At 39.8% G+C, this 17295-nt stretch overlaps 1 protein-coding gene across 2 annotated transcripts in view; it reads right to left on the reverse strand.

Moving 5' to 3' along the window:
• Positions 1 to 2266: 2266 nt before the first annotated feature.
• Positions 2267 to 17295, reverse strand: part of RETREG1 (reticulophagy regulator 1) — a 46811-nt gene continuing 31782 nt past the window's right edge. For both annotated transcript variants that reach the window (XM_081206497.1, XM_081206496.1), the window contains exons 4-9: positions 10437 to 10563; positions 8741 to 8825; positions 8006 to 8143; positions 7531 to 7595; positions 6307 to 6433; positions 2267 to 5344 (exon numbers count right to left, since the gene is read on the reverse strand). In XM_081206497.1, coding sequence (XP_081062623.1) covers positions 4860 to 5344; positions 6307 to 6433; positions 7531 to 7595; positions 8006 to 8143; positions 8741 to 8825; positions 10437 to 10563 — 1027 coding nt within the window. In that variant the 3' untranslated portion in view covers positions 2267 to 4859. The remainder of the gene's footprint in view (positions 5345 to 6306; positions 6434 to 7530; positions 7596 to 8005; positions 8144 to 8740; positions 8826 to 10436; positions 10564 to 17295) is intronic.

Raw genomic sequence — 17295 nt, forward strand, 5'->3', positions numbered from 1 at the left:
ATTCAAGTATGCATCTTCAAAAGGCAGTTTCACAACATCCAAAGTATTTTTAGTAGTTCAGTGTTTTATCCATTCTGCTTTGAGGGTCTAAGGGGTAGTTCTCACATTGAAATTTTAAATACTGAAAACACCCCTTGGTCTGAACCGGAAATTGTAATATAATATCAGTTTGCAAGAGAGAAGTTACCGTAGTGAAGATCATACAGAGGTCCTCACAATTATGTGCTTACCAGGAGCAGACAAATGGGAAAATAATTTATTCTCTCTCCAGGGTTACGGGAAATGAGGCCTGATGAAGTACCAGTGTAAGTGGTAGCTTTTTGTTTATTGCTAAATGCAGAACAGAACAAAAAGTGTAAGGGAAAGCCTTGCGGGCCAGAGGTACCAACAATTCATTGTACAGTGGTACCTCGGGTTACAAACACTTCGGATTAAAGACTCCAATAATCCAGAAGTAGTACCTCGGGTTAAGAACTTTACTTCAGGATGAGAACAGAAATTGCATGGTGGCAGCAGGAGGCCCCATTGGCTAAAGTGGTACCTCAGGTTAAGAACAGTTTCAGGTTAAGAACAGACCTCCGGAACGAATTAAGTCCATAACCAGAGGTACGACTGTATTAGATCCAACTTCCCTTCTTTAAACAAAAGGAACCACGAACAATTTCTTATATGGTAATACAGTTGTGTCTGATGTTTGTGGAACACGTCAGATTTTTTAAAAAATGTTTTTCCGCAGGTTAAGTAGTCGAGGGCTGATTTCTTGGCCTATGATAAAAAGTATTCTGTTTCCACTGCCAAACCTTTCAGGGGGGAATTTGCAACAGTTAGGCACCATTTTTGAGTGAATTGGATGACGTCAGATTTTTGCTGAAATTAGGGATTTTTTCAGAAAAATGTTTTTCCTCTGGTTAAGTAGTCGAGGGCTGATTTCTTGGCCTATGATAAAAACTCTTCTGTAACGTCAGATTTTTGCTGAAATTCTGACCCTGCACAGTTAGGGATTTTTTCAGAAAAATGTTTTCCGCAGGTTAAGTAGTTGAGGGCTGACTTCTTGGCCTATGATAAAAGCTCTTCTGTTTCCACTGCCAAACCTTTCAGGGGAGAATTTGCAACCGTTTATAACCATTTTTTAGTGAATTGGATAACATCAGATTTTTAGTGAAATTCTGACCTTGTGGGTTAGGGATTTTCTTGCAAAAAATGAGGGTTAAGAAACTGAGGGATGATTTTTTTTGTCTATGATAAAATATTCTGTTTGTCCTGCCAAACCTTGCAGGGGAGAATTTGCTACAGTTTGGCACAATTTTTTAATGAATTGGACAACATAAGATTTTTGGTTAAATTGTGACCTCAACGGGTTTGGGATTTTTTTGAAAAAATATTTTTTCGCATTTTAAGTCACTGAGGGCTGATTTTTTGGGTACATGGTAAAATATTCTGTTTGCACCGCCGAGCCTTGCAAGGGAGAATTTGCTAGAGTTTGGCACCATTTTTGAATGAATTGGATAACGTCAGATTTTTCGTGAAATTGTGACCCCATGGGTTAGGGATCCCATCAGTGCTTTATGGATCATTCTGCAATTTGTAAAGCATAGTGATGGTTTTTACTTAGAATGTCCTGGAGCACATTTAAGGAAACATAAGGTTTCTTCTGATACCATTTGTATTGTTTTGGAATACAGAAAGCTAATATGAGGAACTACACTAGCAGGATTGGAAATCTATGTTAGCCCATATCCATGATAGACCTCTAGAAATCAAATGTTTACTCAGGCCTTTGATGAACTGATACTTAAAAGTTGGGTGCTGGCTCCTAAGAATTTGAAATATTTTTTCTCACCATCAAGGATGAGCTTAGAGAAGCTATTACATTACTAAGTGGGAATCAATTCCTACGTCAACAAAGGCAGCCAAAATCCAAGGAGCAGTGTACAAGTCATTTTCCATGCTGCAGGGGGCATTAGACTCATTCCTCAAACTGCAGCTTTTGCCACATTGTAAACTTGTTTTTGAAATGTGAGTTTGTAATGTAGTTTGGGCTTTGTTAAGCAAGAGTCTGCAGTTCAAAGGCAGCAGGGGAGAACAAATCCTATTGGCCATACCCACTCAAAGTCCTTTGGTTTACCATAAATGGATCTTCCAGCCTCTGTCCAGAATTTTCAAAAGAGAATGCAAAGACCCCTAGGTAGTTAATCACAACATCTCTTTTCTGCGTAAGATGCTGAAGGTGGAAGAAGTGAGAAATCAGTGCAGCTACACAAACAAATGTTTTCAGGACTGGGGCTTTATTTTATAATATTACGATCGTACTTTTTTGTCTCGATACCAGAAAAACTGGTTTACAGGAAGTCTCAAGCAGGTCCACCAGCTGCTTTTAATGATGAACGTTGGAACTTCAGTCCTTTTAAGAGTACCACCGCAGTATTGGATATTTGGAAATCCCTGAAACATTTCTTCTAAAAACAACAATAAAGTGCACACAGTTACATTTTACAACACAGCTGGTATGAGCCAGGAAGATGCTCTGCCAGTCTTCTTACAAGTCTTCTTCAAACCCCTCCCTGCTCTCTCCCTAAGCAGCCTCAACTATTTAACTGCGCAATCTGGTGCATGCTTACTCAGAAGTAAATCTCACTGAATTCAGTAGGGCTTATTCCTAAGTAAATGTGTTTAGGATTGAAGGGACGTATCTATAGAATGGATAAAGTTTGATTAACTGCACTTCCACCATGAAAAAGGAACCCCATGTTTAACAAGGGGAAGAGGTCACTGTGAGCTTCTGCTGAGCATATCTCTATTTATGGGTGCAGCAATCTCTTGGGTGGAAGTGCTTTCCTCTATTCCTTTATTTGTTCATAGACAACTTCTTAATAAAATAAAATAAAATAAAATAAGAGCACTGCCCAATGGTATCAAAGCCAGAGCTACATAAAAACCTGAGATAGTGAGTACACTATTTGTGGGGCATCTTTGATCGGAAACAACTGTCAGAATCTTGCATTAGGCAATTGCAATCCTAAACCCACTAAGGAGCAAACCTGCTTGAAAGTCAATGGGACTTGGGAGTAAATATTATTAATGTTTATGTCTTCCATCTTTTGCATGGCCTAAATCCACTTTCATCCACGTGACTCTAGGCTGAAGAATGAAGGCACCCACTTAACCAACAGAAAACTTGGCAGACACGCACACACGATTCTGCTTGTGTCTGTGATATATAAAACCACAGGCATTAGCAGAATCAATACTAAGCAAGTATCCATTTGAGTCTGTAGTACCTTCCAAATCCCTGCATTTTGCATAACCATTTCACCATGCCCCCATCTGATAGGAGGTGAAATCATTATCAAGTCAGGTATGGAGATAGTTGACCAAGCTGCTTTGGAATGAGAGCTGACATTAGGGTAGTTTGGTCTTGTCTGTCTGGGGTCTCCTTAAACACCTTGCGTAGGGCAGGAGGGAAGAGAAGGAAACTGAGCTCCTAACATATCCTTCCCAAGTTAACATTTTGGGCAGTGATACTACGCACATTGCCTATTGAAAATGGAAGCTATGGTGGGAAAAGAGCACCACCCTATAAACTGGGGCTGCACTTTTTAGAGGCTCACAACATAACCATGTCTGTCTGTTAGAATGCCAGTAAAAATCTGTAACAGTTTGAGATTAAGCAAAACACCCGATATGGTCCCTCAATCTGCTGGCTTTTTATAACATACTATTAGAACTAGCAGTATTTCTTTTTTTAAAACTTTGGTTTACCTTGATAAGGCACTGCCTGCTACTGTCAACTTTAAAGGTAAACCACAAAGCTGAGAAGACAAGTTACATTTTAAGATGATCCAGAGTCAGCCACACAATATGCAAGTTGTTAAAATTAGGAGTGTTTCATGGCAACAGCCTCTACTTATATGCTAGGAATAGAATAGTCTACATTTCTTTTGCAAGCAGTTCTTGAGGAACTGAATATAGCAGTCAATTCTTTCATTTTAGATGCAATGTAATACTTAGGTCCTAAGAGCATAGAATTGATGAACTGGAGACTGTCTATTCAGTTTTTGAATATCTCCCTGGTTTCCTTGCCCCAAACCCAAATTCAACCCCACACTGCATATACATATACTACACGTAGATGGCTTATATACTGCCTCAAATGTATTGTTCTTTCCTTTTGCTATGAAGCTAGTAAAAAGAGTACACGAAGCATGAAATTATGCCATTCTGTTAGGCTAATGGCCTACAAGAATGGAAGTAAATTTTAAATGCATCACACTGTCCTGTGTGAAAAAAATCTCCAGGAATTCATATAGGTAACACAAATGATGGCAATCAGTTACAATGATGATGTCTGGAGTCATAAATCAGAGATATTTGCAAAAGGGTTCAGAGTCTCTGAGCCTATCAGACATTTGTTTACTCTTGGAGGTTTAGATATTCTGCTACATAGGAGGTAACTAGGACATGATGGCTTCTTGATTCCTGTTGATATCTTCTCTCCCTGAAGCATTGCTCCTAAACGCTTGAAAAGTAAGAGTAAACAGGCTGGAGGTGAAAAGGATTTGGTTACAGCCACGAGGGAGCTACATTTGGCAATTTATATCTATATATCTTTAAAACCTTGCCTCTTAAATTCATTTGATACAAAATAATGAGATACATTTTTCATTTCTATGGGATCACTATCAGAAACAAAACTACCAGCATCAACTGATCTGCAACAAGTTAGTACACTTTGCATGGAGGACATAACAGCACATCTAAAATAATAGATAAAGCTTACAGCTCATCATTTTCCTTTTTTTTCTCTTTTGCATTTCACATGGTCTATATTTTATTTTCTCTATACTATTAAGCAGCTCCAGTTAATGGCCCCCAAGCAGGTTTGAGAGGAAGCCTAAAGACTTCTTTTCTTGTGGTTCTGCCTCTTGGCCTTTGGTAAGCCCCAGTTCGCTTTCTATCTGCTCAAGCTCTGACTGGTCAAGCAGTTCAAAATCATCGCCTTCCTCTGTGTCTGTCTCTTCGCTAAAGTTTGGGTCGCCTTGCACAGACTGCAACTGGTCTCTGACAGCTGCGGACATCACCGACGTAACAACATCTCCGGCAACTGCTCTTACTAAGCTGAAAGCCGGGTCGCTGATCAATGGCAAGGAAAGGCCTGCTGCAGAGTGCCCCTCCTTATCCTGCCTGGTACGGCAATCTGATGTGGTAGAGAGATGGTCCTTTTTTCTCTCTTGACGGACAGGGATGCCAATGCTTGAATCGTCGTCATCATTTGTTCCAGCACCGTTTTCCACAGATGGAAATTCTGCGAGATCTTTTGCGAAAGCTTCCTCGTGGTGATCAAAATCTATTGAACAACCGACAGGAGAAGCCATTATCAACAGCTTGTTTCTGTGATATGATACAACACAAATTTCTATTGAATAAATAAATGTCATGCCCACTTCCAGCAATACTCAAAAACAAACGTCGGCATGTAAATCAACTTGGAAGGACTCCATAAAAGGCCAAAATGATTAAAGGTATAAGACATGATGCCTACTGGGTACATCAACAGTTCATCCCCAAAACAGACAAAAAGAAAAGGGAAGAAAAAAGACCAAGAGAACAAATATAGAGAGGTAAATATTAAAGTTATAAAGGGTAAATTTTAAGAATGGTAATCAACTAAATTTTACTCAGAGCAAACGTATTCAATGAACAGGACTAAGTTAGGGCCACTAGGTCTACTCTGAGTAAAATTTGTTGAATGTTACCCAAGATTTGGAAAGGCTGAAGGCTACTAGTTTAATATAGCATGCAGCTGATCTGTTATAAGTTCATTCAATTGCATTCAGTTTCTTTTTATCATAATCATAATAATTTTTTTATTTATACCCTACCTATCTGATTGGTTTGCGCCATCTAGGTTACTAACAAGGTCTGCCCTTACTTAGCGTCTTCAGTGACTCACATCATCTGATACCCTCAGACCATTTACATTCATGTGCCTGCCTTATTCATTCATACAACACACTGAGAAGTGATCACTGATGATACAGTTACCAACATTTGCAAAGCAAATGTTAGCGAACAAATATTTTAGTTAGAATAGGAAAATATCATCTGTGAATTGAGGGTGGTGGTGTCTAGTCTTCTACCACTATAGTTTTAACACAAAGGTGTCTACTTAAGGTACCTTTTTGTGCATAAATCATTAAATGTAGCTTACAAGGTGAACTAAAAATAGACTTGAGAGGGACAGAATTAAATAAAAGTGCTTTCATATGCAAAAAAAACCCTACAAATTTGGAAGCAAGATGCACGTACCATCAGATGTGTCTGTTTGTGGAGTGTTGCCCTCAGAAAGATTGAAAGTCCCATTGTCAGTCCAAGATACTTCTGATATATCAGTATCTGATACAGACATCTCTCTGGCCACAACTGTAGGGCTAACCTGTATTTTGAAAGGAAAAAAAACCTGTCAAGCATGGCACTCTTAAATTCTAGGCTAAACTGAATACCTATACATTTAAAACTTACACCATGTGAATTCAATCAAGTTAACTCACTTGAATCCACTGATTTAATTGAAATAGTTGGATTCAAGTTATGTCCACTGATTTCTATGAGTCTAGGTATAACTTAAGATAGCATCTCGAGAAATTCTTGCTTTATATACTTGTGGAATGTAAAGTTCTAACTACAAGATACAAGGAGGAAAAAAACTGCAATTATGCAGCAACAATATTTTATTGTTGCTGCATTGTATAGTAATGTATTTTAACAATACATTGTTAAATGCACAATACAAGGGATTGTGAGATGCTCCAGAAGGCTGTCTCCATCGTGATTGAAATGGCAATACTGTTCAATGCAAGAGTAAAGTAATGCACACTGCGGAAAACTTTCCTCCCCTATCTTTATATATACACATTAGATGGAATGCATAAACAAGTGGGGGCTGTGTGCTGTAGGGAGAGGTGGAATGGGCTTGTGGGATCCTGATTCCCCATCACATATACACTTTGAATGTCGGCACAGGACTGTTAATGCCAATATCTGCATCCTCCAGGTGCTGAAGAAGTAGACATGTGAAGTTTGCATTGTGATGAAATCTTTTTGTGTTGCAAAGGGTCCATAATACAAAGGCAGCTGTACAAATCAGAGCCCTGTTTCTAATTGCTTGATGAGTTGTGACTTTCATTTCCACGGACTGAAATTGATTGTGGTGGTACCTGTTGCGTTCACAAGACAAACCTCTCATGCCAAAAAGCAGGTTCAGAGAAAGAATGCCTCCTACATTACTCTAGGCTGCAGCCCTGTGAGCCCTCACTCCTGAGTAGGTTCTACTGATCAGAGTCTGACATGCCTCTGAATAAACAGGATCAGGCTGTAGAAACTTCTTAAAATTCCAGCACACCTGGAATTTGCAGCAAACAAGTAGAAAGGAGTGGACAACGCTTGAGAAATGTTTCTCTTTCCGGACAACGAAAGCACAACAGTCAATATGCTTATTTGTAGTCTAGAAAACTCAATATAGAACCAACCTACCTTAGGACACAAGGCTGATACATCTAGTTCACTGTTGTCATCTGCCAACTTTGTTCTTATAATTTCTGGAAAAGATTACAAACCAATTAGCTTTCCGTTACCTACTTTGTTTGTCAAACATTCCTAGGTTTTGTTGTTGTAGCTAACAAAGAAATCAAGAGATTTATGTGCATAAATTCTACATGTGTAAAATTTATTTATATAGCATTTATTTATTATATATTTCTACACAAAGTTTTACATGCACACTGCTTTACAATGCATTCGTAGTAAAAATATTCACTTTCCCAAGATACACAACATTGTTTGGTTTTGAAACTTTACTCTTATCACTCATGGGAAGCCTAAGTTTTTTTGGTACTTGTTTGTATTTGTGGATAAACTGGCAACCACAAAAATAACACATCCCTTCTTCTTTCCTCAAGAAAGCTGACATTACACAGGGAGAAAAATCTATTCAAAGCTGCCTGCTTACCAGCTCTCTCTCTCAATTTTTGGTTGATATAGTCCCAAACGCCAAAGTCCAGTTTCAGCAGAAGTGGCTTAATGTTGCTATATACTTTCTGCCCAAATTCATTGCATTTGAAGAGTGGGCACAAGAAGGCACATAGTACTGCAACAGAAGTAGGAAATATAAATAAGTAAGTTCTACCATTTTTTACAAGTTTGCAGAAAAGAAATTTTTTGAGCTATGCCATTTTTTGAATACTCTTTACAAATCCTTCTTGAAGCATATAAAATGGTCTGTTTCCAAGGAACATGCAAGTTAGAAATATCTATTGCTAAATAAAGCACTCTGTGTGTCTTTAGTGGGATCCACAGCGTCTAAGAATATATTGTGTGGGGAGTTAGTGTAGCATAGTGTCAAAGTCTCAATTAGTTCAATGGAACTTACACCTAATGTAAAAGTTTATGAGACTGCAGCATGATCTCTTTAAGGAAATAAATATTGATTTACTGCTTCATTTATTCAGGGAATCCAGATTTTTGCCCTTAAGAACTTCATCTTTGTCAATATCACATTTTCCTAACATTTAAGCCACAATTATTTTGCTGCCAGGAAAAATGCAATTTCGTCTTCTTTTCAAGAATCTTAATTGCAATGGTGAATTCTGTGCAGAATGTGGTTTGCCTGTTGCTATGGGAATCACCCCCCCCCCCGAGAAAGTAAAGTAACTATTGCATCCCTTAAGAATTGGAAGAAACTTACATAGAAGGTAAGAGAGTACAACTCCAGGAATGTAACTTCCTAAGATTGTGAAGAATGTGCACACACTGCAGACCAGGAGGCAAAACTGTTTAAGAGAAAGCATCAAGTAATGATTAGAGATATCACTGCCACATTCAGTATCTAAACTAAAACATGGCTTTTAACATGTTCTTACCAACTGCAAAAAGTGTAGAGCTACCTTCCATCACCATCATTTTAGTAAACAAATCAGAAGAGTGATGAAAATGCTTCCAGTTACAGATAGGTGGCCGTGTTGGTCTGCCATAGTCAAAATAAAAAAACTCCTTCCAGTAGCACCTTAAAGACCAACTAAGTTAGTTCTTGGTATGAGCTTTCGTGTGCATGCACACTTCAGATACACTGAAACAGAAGTTGCCAGAATCTCATTATACATGACTAAGCCATTTTTCACCTTCTCACCCCTTGCCTTTTCCTGTAAGACCTATTGCAGTCGTTAAGAGTCGTCAACAGGCTCATCTCAGCTATCTGCCAATCTCCCATTCCCACCACCCTTCTGAGTAATACCCCTCCCCACCTTCTCACTATATAGAAGGATCTGGCAACTTCTGTTTCAGTGTATCTGAAGAAGTGTGCATGCACACGAAAGCTCATACCAAGAACTAACTTAGTTGGTCTTTAAGGTGCTACTGGAAGGAATTTTTTTATTATGAAAATGCTTGTTAGCCATAGGGGATTATCTTTTGTGTCTTTGTCACTCACTTTCTTTTACACCACAACAGATACATTGTGTGAGTGAGGAGCTCAGAGAAAAGCTTCTTCTGCAGCTCAGTTGCATCCCCACCCAATCATTCTGGTGGCTGAGCCCCCACTTCAACTCCAAAGGAAATACATAGTTGGGGGGGGACAGGAAGTAATACGACTTTGGGTGGCCAGTCTGAACACTGCCCTCAGCTTCTTCAGATATCCCATGGTGGTGGGAGAGATGTGCACATGCACAACACACAACTGGAGTGTGTGTGTGCTTTCTGGGAAGTGAGGAGCTGTTTTAACCTGCTGCTAGTTTTAGCCCAATTTATTCCAAAGCTGGTAATTTAAGCAAGAGGTGTTTCCGCATACAGGCATCCCTTTTTACTAACGGATATTCTCCTAGTCATCGTGCAGAAGTCAGCTCACTACTGCTGGCATCCACAACAATGGCTAAAAGAGGAGTGGGGAGAGTAATTCAATTTATTGTACACATTAATACCTGTAAGATTTCATTAATCCCAAAACTGATTGGCAGCTCATAATGAGACCTGGTCCAACATATTTTGCGATCTTAAGTGGTTGTCTTGCATAATTCAAGCGGTGCAACACCAGGAAAAGCACTTGCAATGTTGGAAAAGGATGCTGGACAGAACAGTGAGACAGTGTGCTGTTGACTACAATCCAAAGTTATACTACAGCATCTTTTCCACTATCTAAAGGGATCCTGGAACTTTTTTCTTGGGCTAAATAGTGCGTCATCACAATAGGCACCCATAAACATAGCTTTATGCTTTATGCTTTATGCTGTTGAGTATGTTAGCATTGCCTTCCCTCAAGATCAATTGGACCACTAAGTACACATATATATGGTTCTGCTGTTAACATCCTTGTTTATACATTGATTATTGACACAAAGTACCAGGAAGTTTATTCATTGGAACAAGATAAATTGCAAGCCTCATTTTACCTTGCCTGGGTTCTGTTCTTTGAAGTGAGACATTTCTTGGAGAAAGACAAAGAAACTCATCATTGCTTCTTCCATGCACTGGTTCAGCCTGATCCTGTATTCAGACTTGGAATCAATGACTTCCCAGCTGAAAAATTAAAACAAACATTAAAAACTCACCAACAAATAAAACAAACAGGGACTTTGCGCTCAAATAATTTCACCTTTTTGTTACTCAGCAAAACTAATCCTCAGTTATAGCCATAATATGATGGTTAGGCCCCTCCTGGAGATCAACTTGCTGCCCCGAGTGCTGGGTCCGACTACTCTCATAGGTCCACCTGCAACTACACATTTGTGCACAAAAATGTAGCATATATACAGAAGAAATGCATGTTTCCATCTGCATGCCAGGAAATGGAATCAGCTCCCTGATATACATACAGACAGCAACAAATACACATTTGCCACCCCCTAGCTTGTAAAGTGGCACTCAAACACCAGCCTTGTTTAAAGACAGCGAATGCAACTGCCACATCTTAAATTGTACTTGACATTTCTGCACAAGAGCTTTTCCTGCTCTCAAAGGTTGTTTTTTTTAATCCCTCAACCACTTCTGTCAACGCTGGGCAGGACAAGAACTTTGCCACTCAGATTTACAGCTTCTATTCTTATATATGTTGCAGAAAGGCCTGAAAGCTCAGTGGCAACAAGAGGCAACAGGTGAACAAAATATATGGCCAAAACTGTGTGGACGGTACTGAGCTCTTTAATTGCAACTGGGTATATCAAGGTATCAAAGCATCTCTTCCTGCCTATTTTCTTTTTAAACAAATAATAGTATTCCTTATTGCAAAAGCAGTCTAACCTGTCCAACACAATCCAGTAGAAAACTGCCTTGTGAAGGCACAAGGCATTTGGAAATACCCACACACTTTCTCGCCTGTTTCCATGATATCTGCAACTAACAGTGAGGTGCGTCTGTCTCTTGTTAAAACATACGTCTTTGCTCAGCTGTTTCCCTGCCGGTTGATGCCAATTTTTAACGATTCTGGTAGTGCACTGATGGCATTAGGAATGTTTTATTCCTTGATATGACAAAATGATAAAACATCTACTTGGTTTTTTTTTGCTTTGATTATTCACTGTTTTTTTTGGGGGGGGGGGTAAAGTGATTTCTATGTTGCTTTTATTTTTTAAAAAAATTTGAAAGTGGCTTACAACAATCAAATGTATTTGACTGGATGTATAAAATTTGGAATTATAAAATAACGAGTGTGGTTTGGAAATGGTTTTAGTATAAAATAATTGGTTTATCACCAGATCAAAAATCAAAGCCCTAAGAAAACCAAATCCCTGTGCCCCTCTCTTGCCTCACCTGCAGACCTTGAGATACATAGGTAAGGATTATCACCCACTTTAAAATGAAATATTGTTAAGCTGATCTCTTTCTCCTCCTGCTGTTGCAGCAAGCAAGCAAGCAAGCAAGCAAACAAACAAACAAACAAACAAACAAACTGTGTGCAACATTTTGTTATTTAAAGCTTATTCAGATGCTGAGTAGTGCATGCATATCTGGGCAGTAGAGCCGCACCTGTCCAACCTGTCCCCACCCCTGGGCCTACCTGGTATTTGTGCCACATAATTGGTGCCTATGCATGTTAAGCCTCCTAGAGCATTAGCTGTATCCCTCAAAATTGGAGAAGCAAAGACTCTGTTACCAGGCTTGCATGTACTGAAAACTGAAGTCAGGACAGGACACAAAAATTTTAATCAGGCGACAGCAAAAACTGCATTTTTTTTAGCAGGGGCAATTAGGATAAGATCTGTTTGATTATTGATGTAAACCTCTAAAATGTATTTTGCATAGCTAAGTTTTTACCTTTTTCTTCAGTACATATAATGAAATGATTTTAGAATATTGTATTATTTTACTGTTGTTAGCTGCTCTGAGCCCGGCTTCGGCTGGGGAGGGCGGGATATAAATATAATAATAATAATAATAATAATAATAATAATAATAATAATAATAATAATAATTTTATTTTATTTTATTACTGTGGCTAGCGGCTGATGCAAATAAAGATTCTTCTGATCTGATCTGACCTTACCTAAAAGTTTCTTTTTTCTTAAACAGGCACTTGAATCTCATAAATAGGTGCTGAATTCTCCTTCCATCTGCAAATGACTCTTCATAGGGTCCCTGCAACCTTCAGGAACAGCTTTTTGTAGGGTACATGGGGTGAGGTGGGAACAGGATCCCAGGAAGGCCTCAGTACATACTGTGGACTTTTAAAGCCCTAAATGGCCTTGTCCCAGGAGCATCTCCACCTCCATCATTCAGCCCAGATACTGAGGTCCAGCTGCGAGGGCCTTCTGGCAGTTCGCTCACCGTGAGAAGTGAGGTTATAGGGAACGAGGCAGAGGGCCTTCTCGGTAGTGGCACCTGCCCTGTGTAATGCCCTCCAATCAGATGTCAAGGAAATAAACAACGATCTGACTTTTAGAAGACATCTGAAGACAGCCCTGTTTAGGGAAATTTTTAATGTTTGATGTTTCATCATGTTTTTAATATTCTGCTGGGAGCTGCCCAGACTGGCTGGGGAAACCCAGCCAGATAGGCAGGGTATAAATAATAAATTTTATTATTATTATTATTATTATTATTATTATTATTATTATTATTAGACCTCCTCCTGCTGCCTCACAGCATGCTGCCTGAGCCCACTTTCCCCTTCTTGTGAAGAGGCCTTTAGTAAATTTCCATCACATTCTTACTTGCCTGTCCCAGGATAAATCCTGCCCAGCTTAGGAGGCTATGCATGCCCATACAGACAGAAATATTTAGCAAGCGAAGTGAAATAAGAATGTTTGACTTGAAGTTTTGGCTTTCTTCTGCTGAAAGCTGCTTCAACACAGAGGGACACACATTCAGGATGTCACCTAGCAGTTGTGACAAGTGTTGCAGTCCATTCCCAGCGTGGGCCAGAAGATTCAGTTCTATCAGGTTCGCTGAAAATGACTAATGGTCTTATGCTGCCAGTTTGTAACCAGACATCTGCTCCAGGCAAAATAAACCACTGAGGTTTTCTTAGAAAGGTCAGTAACATCTCATATTACCGATTTAAACTCACTCACACACACACCCTGCCGCCACCCAAAGCTGTGCTGGAATTTTGTAGTCACATGAGCTGGTTAGTGTCTGCATGGATGCTCTAGTTCTGCTCCCAGTTAGGATGAAGTAACTATGACGTGGCAAATAAGGGATTATAAAAGCACAAACAAAATGCTAGCAATTACACAGCTTCCGGTATTCCCAACACCTCTAATAGCTTGAAAACAGAGATGAATATTCACCACCCAATTCAGCTTCTCATTTTGATCTGTTCCGTACAGTGACAAACTGATTCCCCACCCTCACTCTGCTCCTTTATTCCCAAAGGCTTTATTTGCTAACAATTTTTCTTTTAAAATTGGAAAGGCTGTTCTTGATCATGACTTGTTTTTTGTTGCATCTGGCGAGCCAGTGCAGCACACGGAAAGGCCGTTTACCTTCCCGCTAGTAAGCGGTCCCTATTTATCTACTTGCACCCGGGGGTGCTTTTGAACTGCTAGGTTGGCAGGCGCTGGGACCGAGCAACGGGAGCGCACCCCGCCGCGGGGATTCGAACCGCCGACCTGACGATCGGCAAGTCCTAGGCGCTGAGGTTTTAACATAACATAACACATATGATGACATAAACACATAACTCTAGAATTTGTCAGTTGCTTTTCTAGCATCTTTATGAAAAAGATAGAAAAGCAACCTATTAAAGCAGAACGAGACTCCTCTTTTTTTTTTTAAACCCCAAAAAGCTTAATGAATATCTGTTATCACAAAGAACCAGTGCTATTTTTCTATAAAACGAGCTCACCATGAGCTTCTCCCTCCTTCTCTTAGAATGGCAATGGTGCCCACCTGAGAGCTGATTGTGATCTCCGGGTTTTAAAAAGCCCTGCAAAGAACTACCAAAATTTCTAAAAGCTTATCACCATTGATTGCACCACCATTATGCACAACACTTTATCAATATGTGTTCATCAATATGCAAAGTAAGCAGCTCATCCCTATCCCAAAAGGCTTGCAATCCAATTAGGAGAGGACTAGGAGGCTGAGTCAGACTTTGTAGAAGCATTACATTTTGAAGAGGGATTTGAAGGGATACAGCAAGGTGATCCTACTACTCTTGTAGAAATGAAGCTCAGGTAAACAATCCCTGATTGCAAAACAGTTCATGAAAAAATAAGTATATTAAAAATGTTCTGAATAACCAAAGCCTGAGAGATACCTCCCTCAAAGCAATGACTAAAGTCAACTGATGGCCCCAACATCACAGGACCAACCATCTCCTTTTCAATCCCTTGAAAGGAGACTTCTTCAGCTAATTAAATAGCAAATCTTTCCCTCTTCCATATCTGCCTTTGCAACTGTATCAGACTGGCTACATATTAAAAAAAAATACAGGGAGGAATTCAACTTAGTGTTAAGGAGATCTCTTCATCAGGGCAAGCACTGTTGGTTGGCTGAAGGAACTACCTCCTTTCTACTTCCCCTGTGTGCTGTTCTTGGGGGTTTTCATTACTCCCCAGAGCCAATTTGAGGAGGCATGTGGGGGGAGGAGAAGGCTATTTGCTTGGGTTTCTGCTAGAAGGACCTATTAATCAAATCCTTTCCATTTTATCTAAAAGTGGAGAGTACAAATACATACTAGAAAGCTATCCATGCAGCTTCCTCAAGAGAAAACATAAAAACATAGTTCACTTGGAAGGGAGATTGAAGGTGGATTTATAAAGGCTCTGAAAGAGAAATATTTAACTGGTAAATAGGCAATGACAAAAGAAAGATAAACTAGATACCGGGTTATTGAAAGCAGCAAGGAACCAACTTACTCCATATTTGAAGGGGAACACCCTGAACTGGGCCCAGAGGTAAACTGGTAGTCAATGCAGTGGTTTTATAACAGGGGCTATATGTGTTCTAAAGGCAACTCCAGCCAGTAATTTTGCCACTGCATTTTGGGCCAGTTGGAATTTCCAAGTCATCTTCAAGGGCAGCCCCATGTAGAGTGCATTGCAATAATCCAATGTGGAAGTTACCAGAGCATGGAGTATGTTAGTTAAGTCATCTCTGCCACAGCTAGCAAACCAGCCATAGCTGGAAATAGGAACTCCAACTATTGAGGCCACCTGAGCCTCAAGGGACAAAGTTGGATCCAGGAGTATCTTAGCTTACACTTCCAGGAGAGTGCAAATCCGTCCAGAACAAACTGTCTTCCCACCTCCTGGACTTGAGAACGTGGAACACATAACACCTCTGTCTTTAAGGATGTTGCTTCAATTTTTTGTCCCACATCCAGCCCATCACTGCCTCCAAATACCCATCTAGCACCTCAGACACCTTTCCTGATTCAGATGGAAATGAGAGCTAGAACTAGATAACGTCTGACATTTGTCAATCAATTTGTTCCAGAAATTGAACCAGACCTGTGTGCTTATTAAACACATTCTTATCCATTTGCCTATAAAGTGAGAGTGTGGGTAGGTACTTTTTATCCCAAACAGAGCACATGGGGAGGGTTTAACAAAACCCCCATCTTAACAATAAATGAATGCTGTGCATGGTTAGGTATCTGCAATGACAGCACTGAAGTATAGTCTGTTAGGGAGAAAGATCACTAAAAAACCTCAGGGATTTCTGCGCTTATAGTGGTATACTAGCAGGTTTTTCAGATTTGGGGGCATGCTGCCACGCAGTGTTATCATTATTCAGCTAGCATCCCACCAAGGTAAAAAGGTAAAGGACTCAAGAGCTCAGTGGTTTAGACCACAGTGCCCCCGCACCCCCCATTCCAGTACAAGCTACTAAAAACCTGCTCATTGTATCTCAAAAAAGCCTGACTTTTATCAAATCTCTGGAAAGCGGCATGTGTATAAGCATCATCCCGATTTTGGGGTGGGTGGGTGATGGAAGTGGTTTCACATCACTTCCGTTTGAATGGTGCAAGCTGTCAGTTTGGAAACTCAGTTCAGAGGAGAGATATGGCAGAGAGATGATGGCACTGAGTCAAAGTACTGCCCATGATAGCATTCATTAACTGAAAACAACATTTGATCACAATAACAAAGTTCACTATATCTCAGGGAGACACGCAGTTCCTCTTCTAATTTCCTATGAGAATTCTAGAATACTGGGCATTAAATAAATGAAAACAAACAAACAACTATCTCTGTGTGCATGCTCATAATGTAGGCATTTACTGGCTGGAGAAACATGTAAGGGGTGTGACTACAGTCAGAAAACTTTTCTCAGCTCAGGCTCAGCTCTCCAAAAGTGTGAAAAGGACAACCCCACTCTCTCTAACAAAAGCAACAAGTGACTAAAGGTGTAGACCATCAGCTACAAATTATTTCTTAAAAATGTCAGATCAAACAGGAACTATACTATTGTAAATGCAGAAAGATCCCTAGCTAAGAAAGAATGACAAACTTATTCCAAGAGAAAAGACCCCACCATCACCCCATTCCAATGCCAAGCACAGCAGCAGCAGCATAACTACAAATTTAAAAAAGAAATGATGGGAGCCATTTTGTATAGGAAAAATGATGCTTAATTTGTGAAATAATTTCCCTACACAGCAAATAGGAAAGAAACGTTAACAGAACACACTTTTGGAGCAGAAAAATTTGCAGTGTGTTTGTCAGACCACTTGAAATCAATGTACCTAATAGGGTCGGAACATTTGATTTGTGTCACTCTTCCAATTTTCTACTTCAGCTCCATGTACCTTCTCCCTTTGAAACAGGGGTCAGCAAACTGTTTCAGCAAGGGGCCGGTCCACTG

This window comes from Podarcis bocagei (genome assembly GCF_964188305.1).
Source record: "Podarcis bocagei genome assembly, chromosome: 8".
NCBI classification, from domain to species: Eukaryota; Metazoa; Chordata; class Lepidosauria; order Squamata; family Lacertidae; genus Podarcis; species Podarcis bocagei.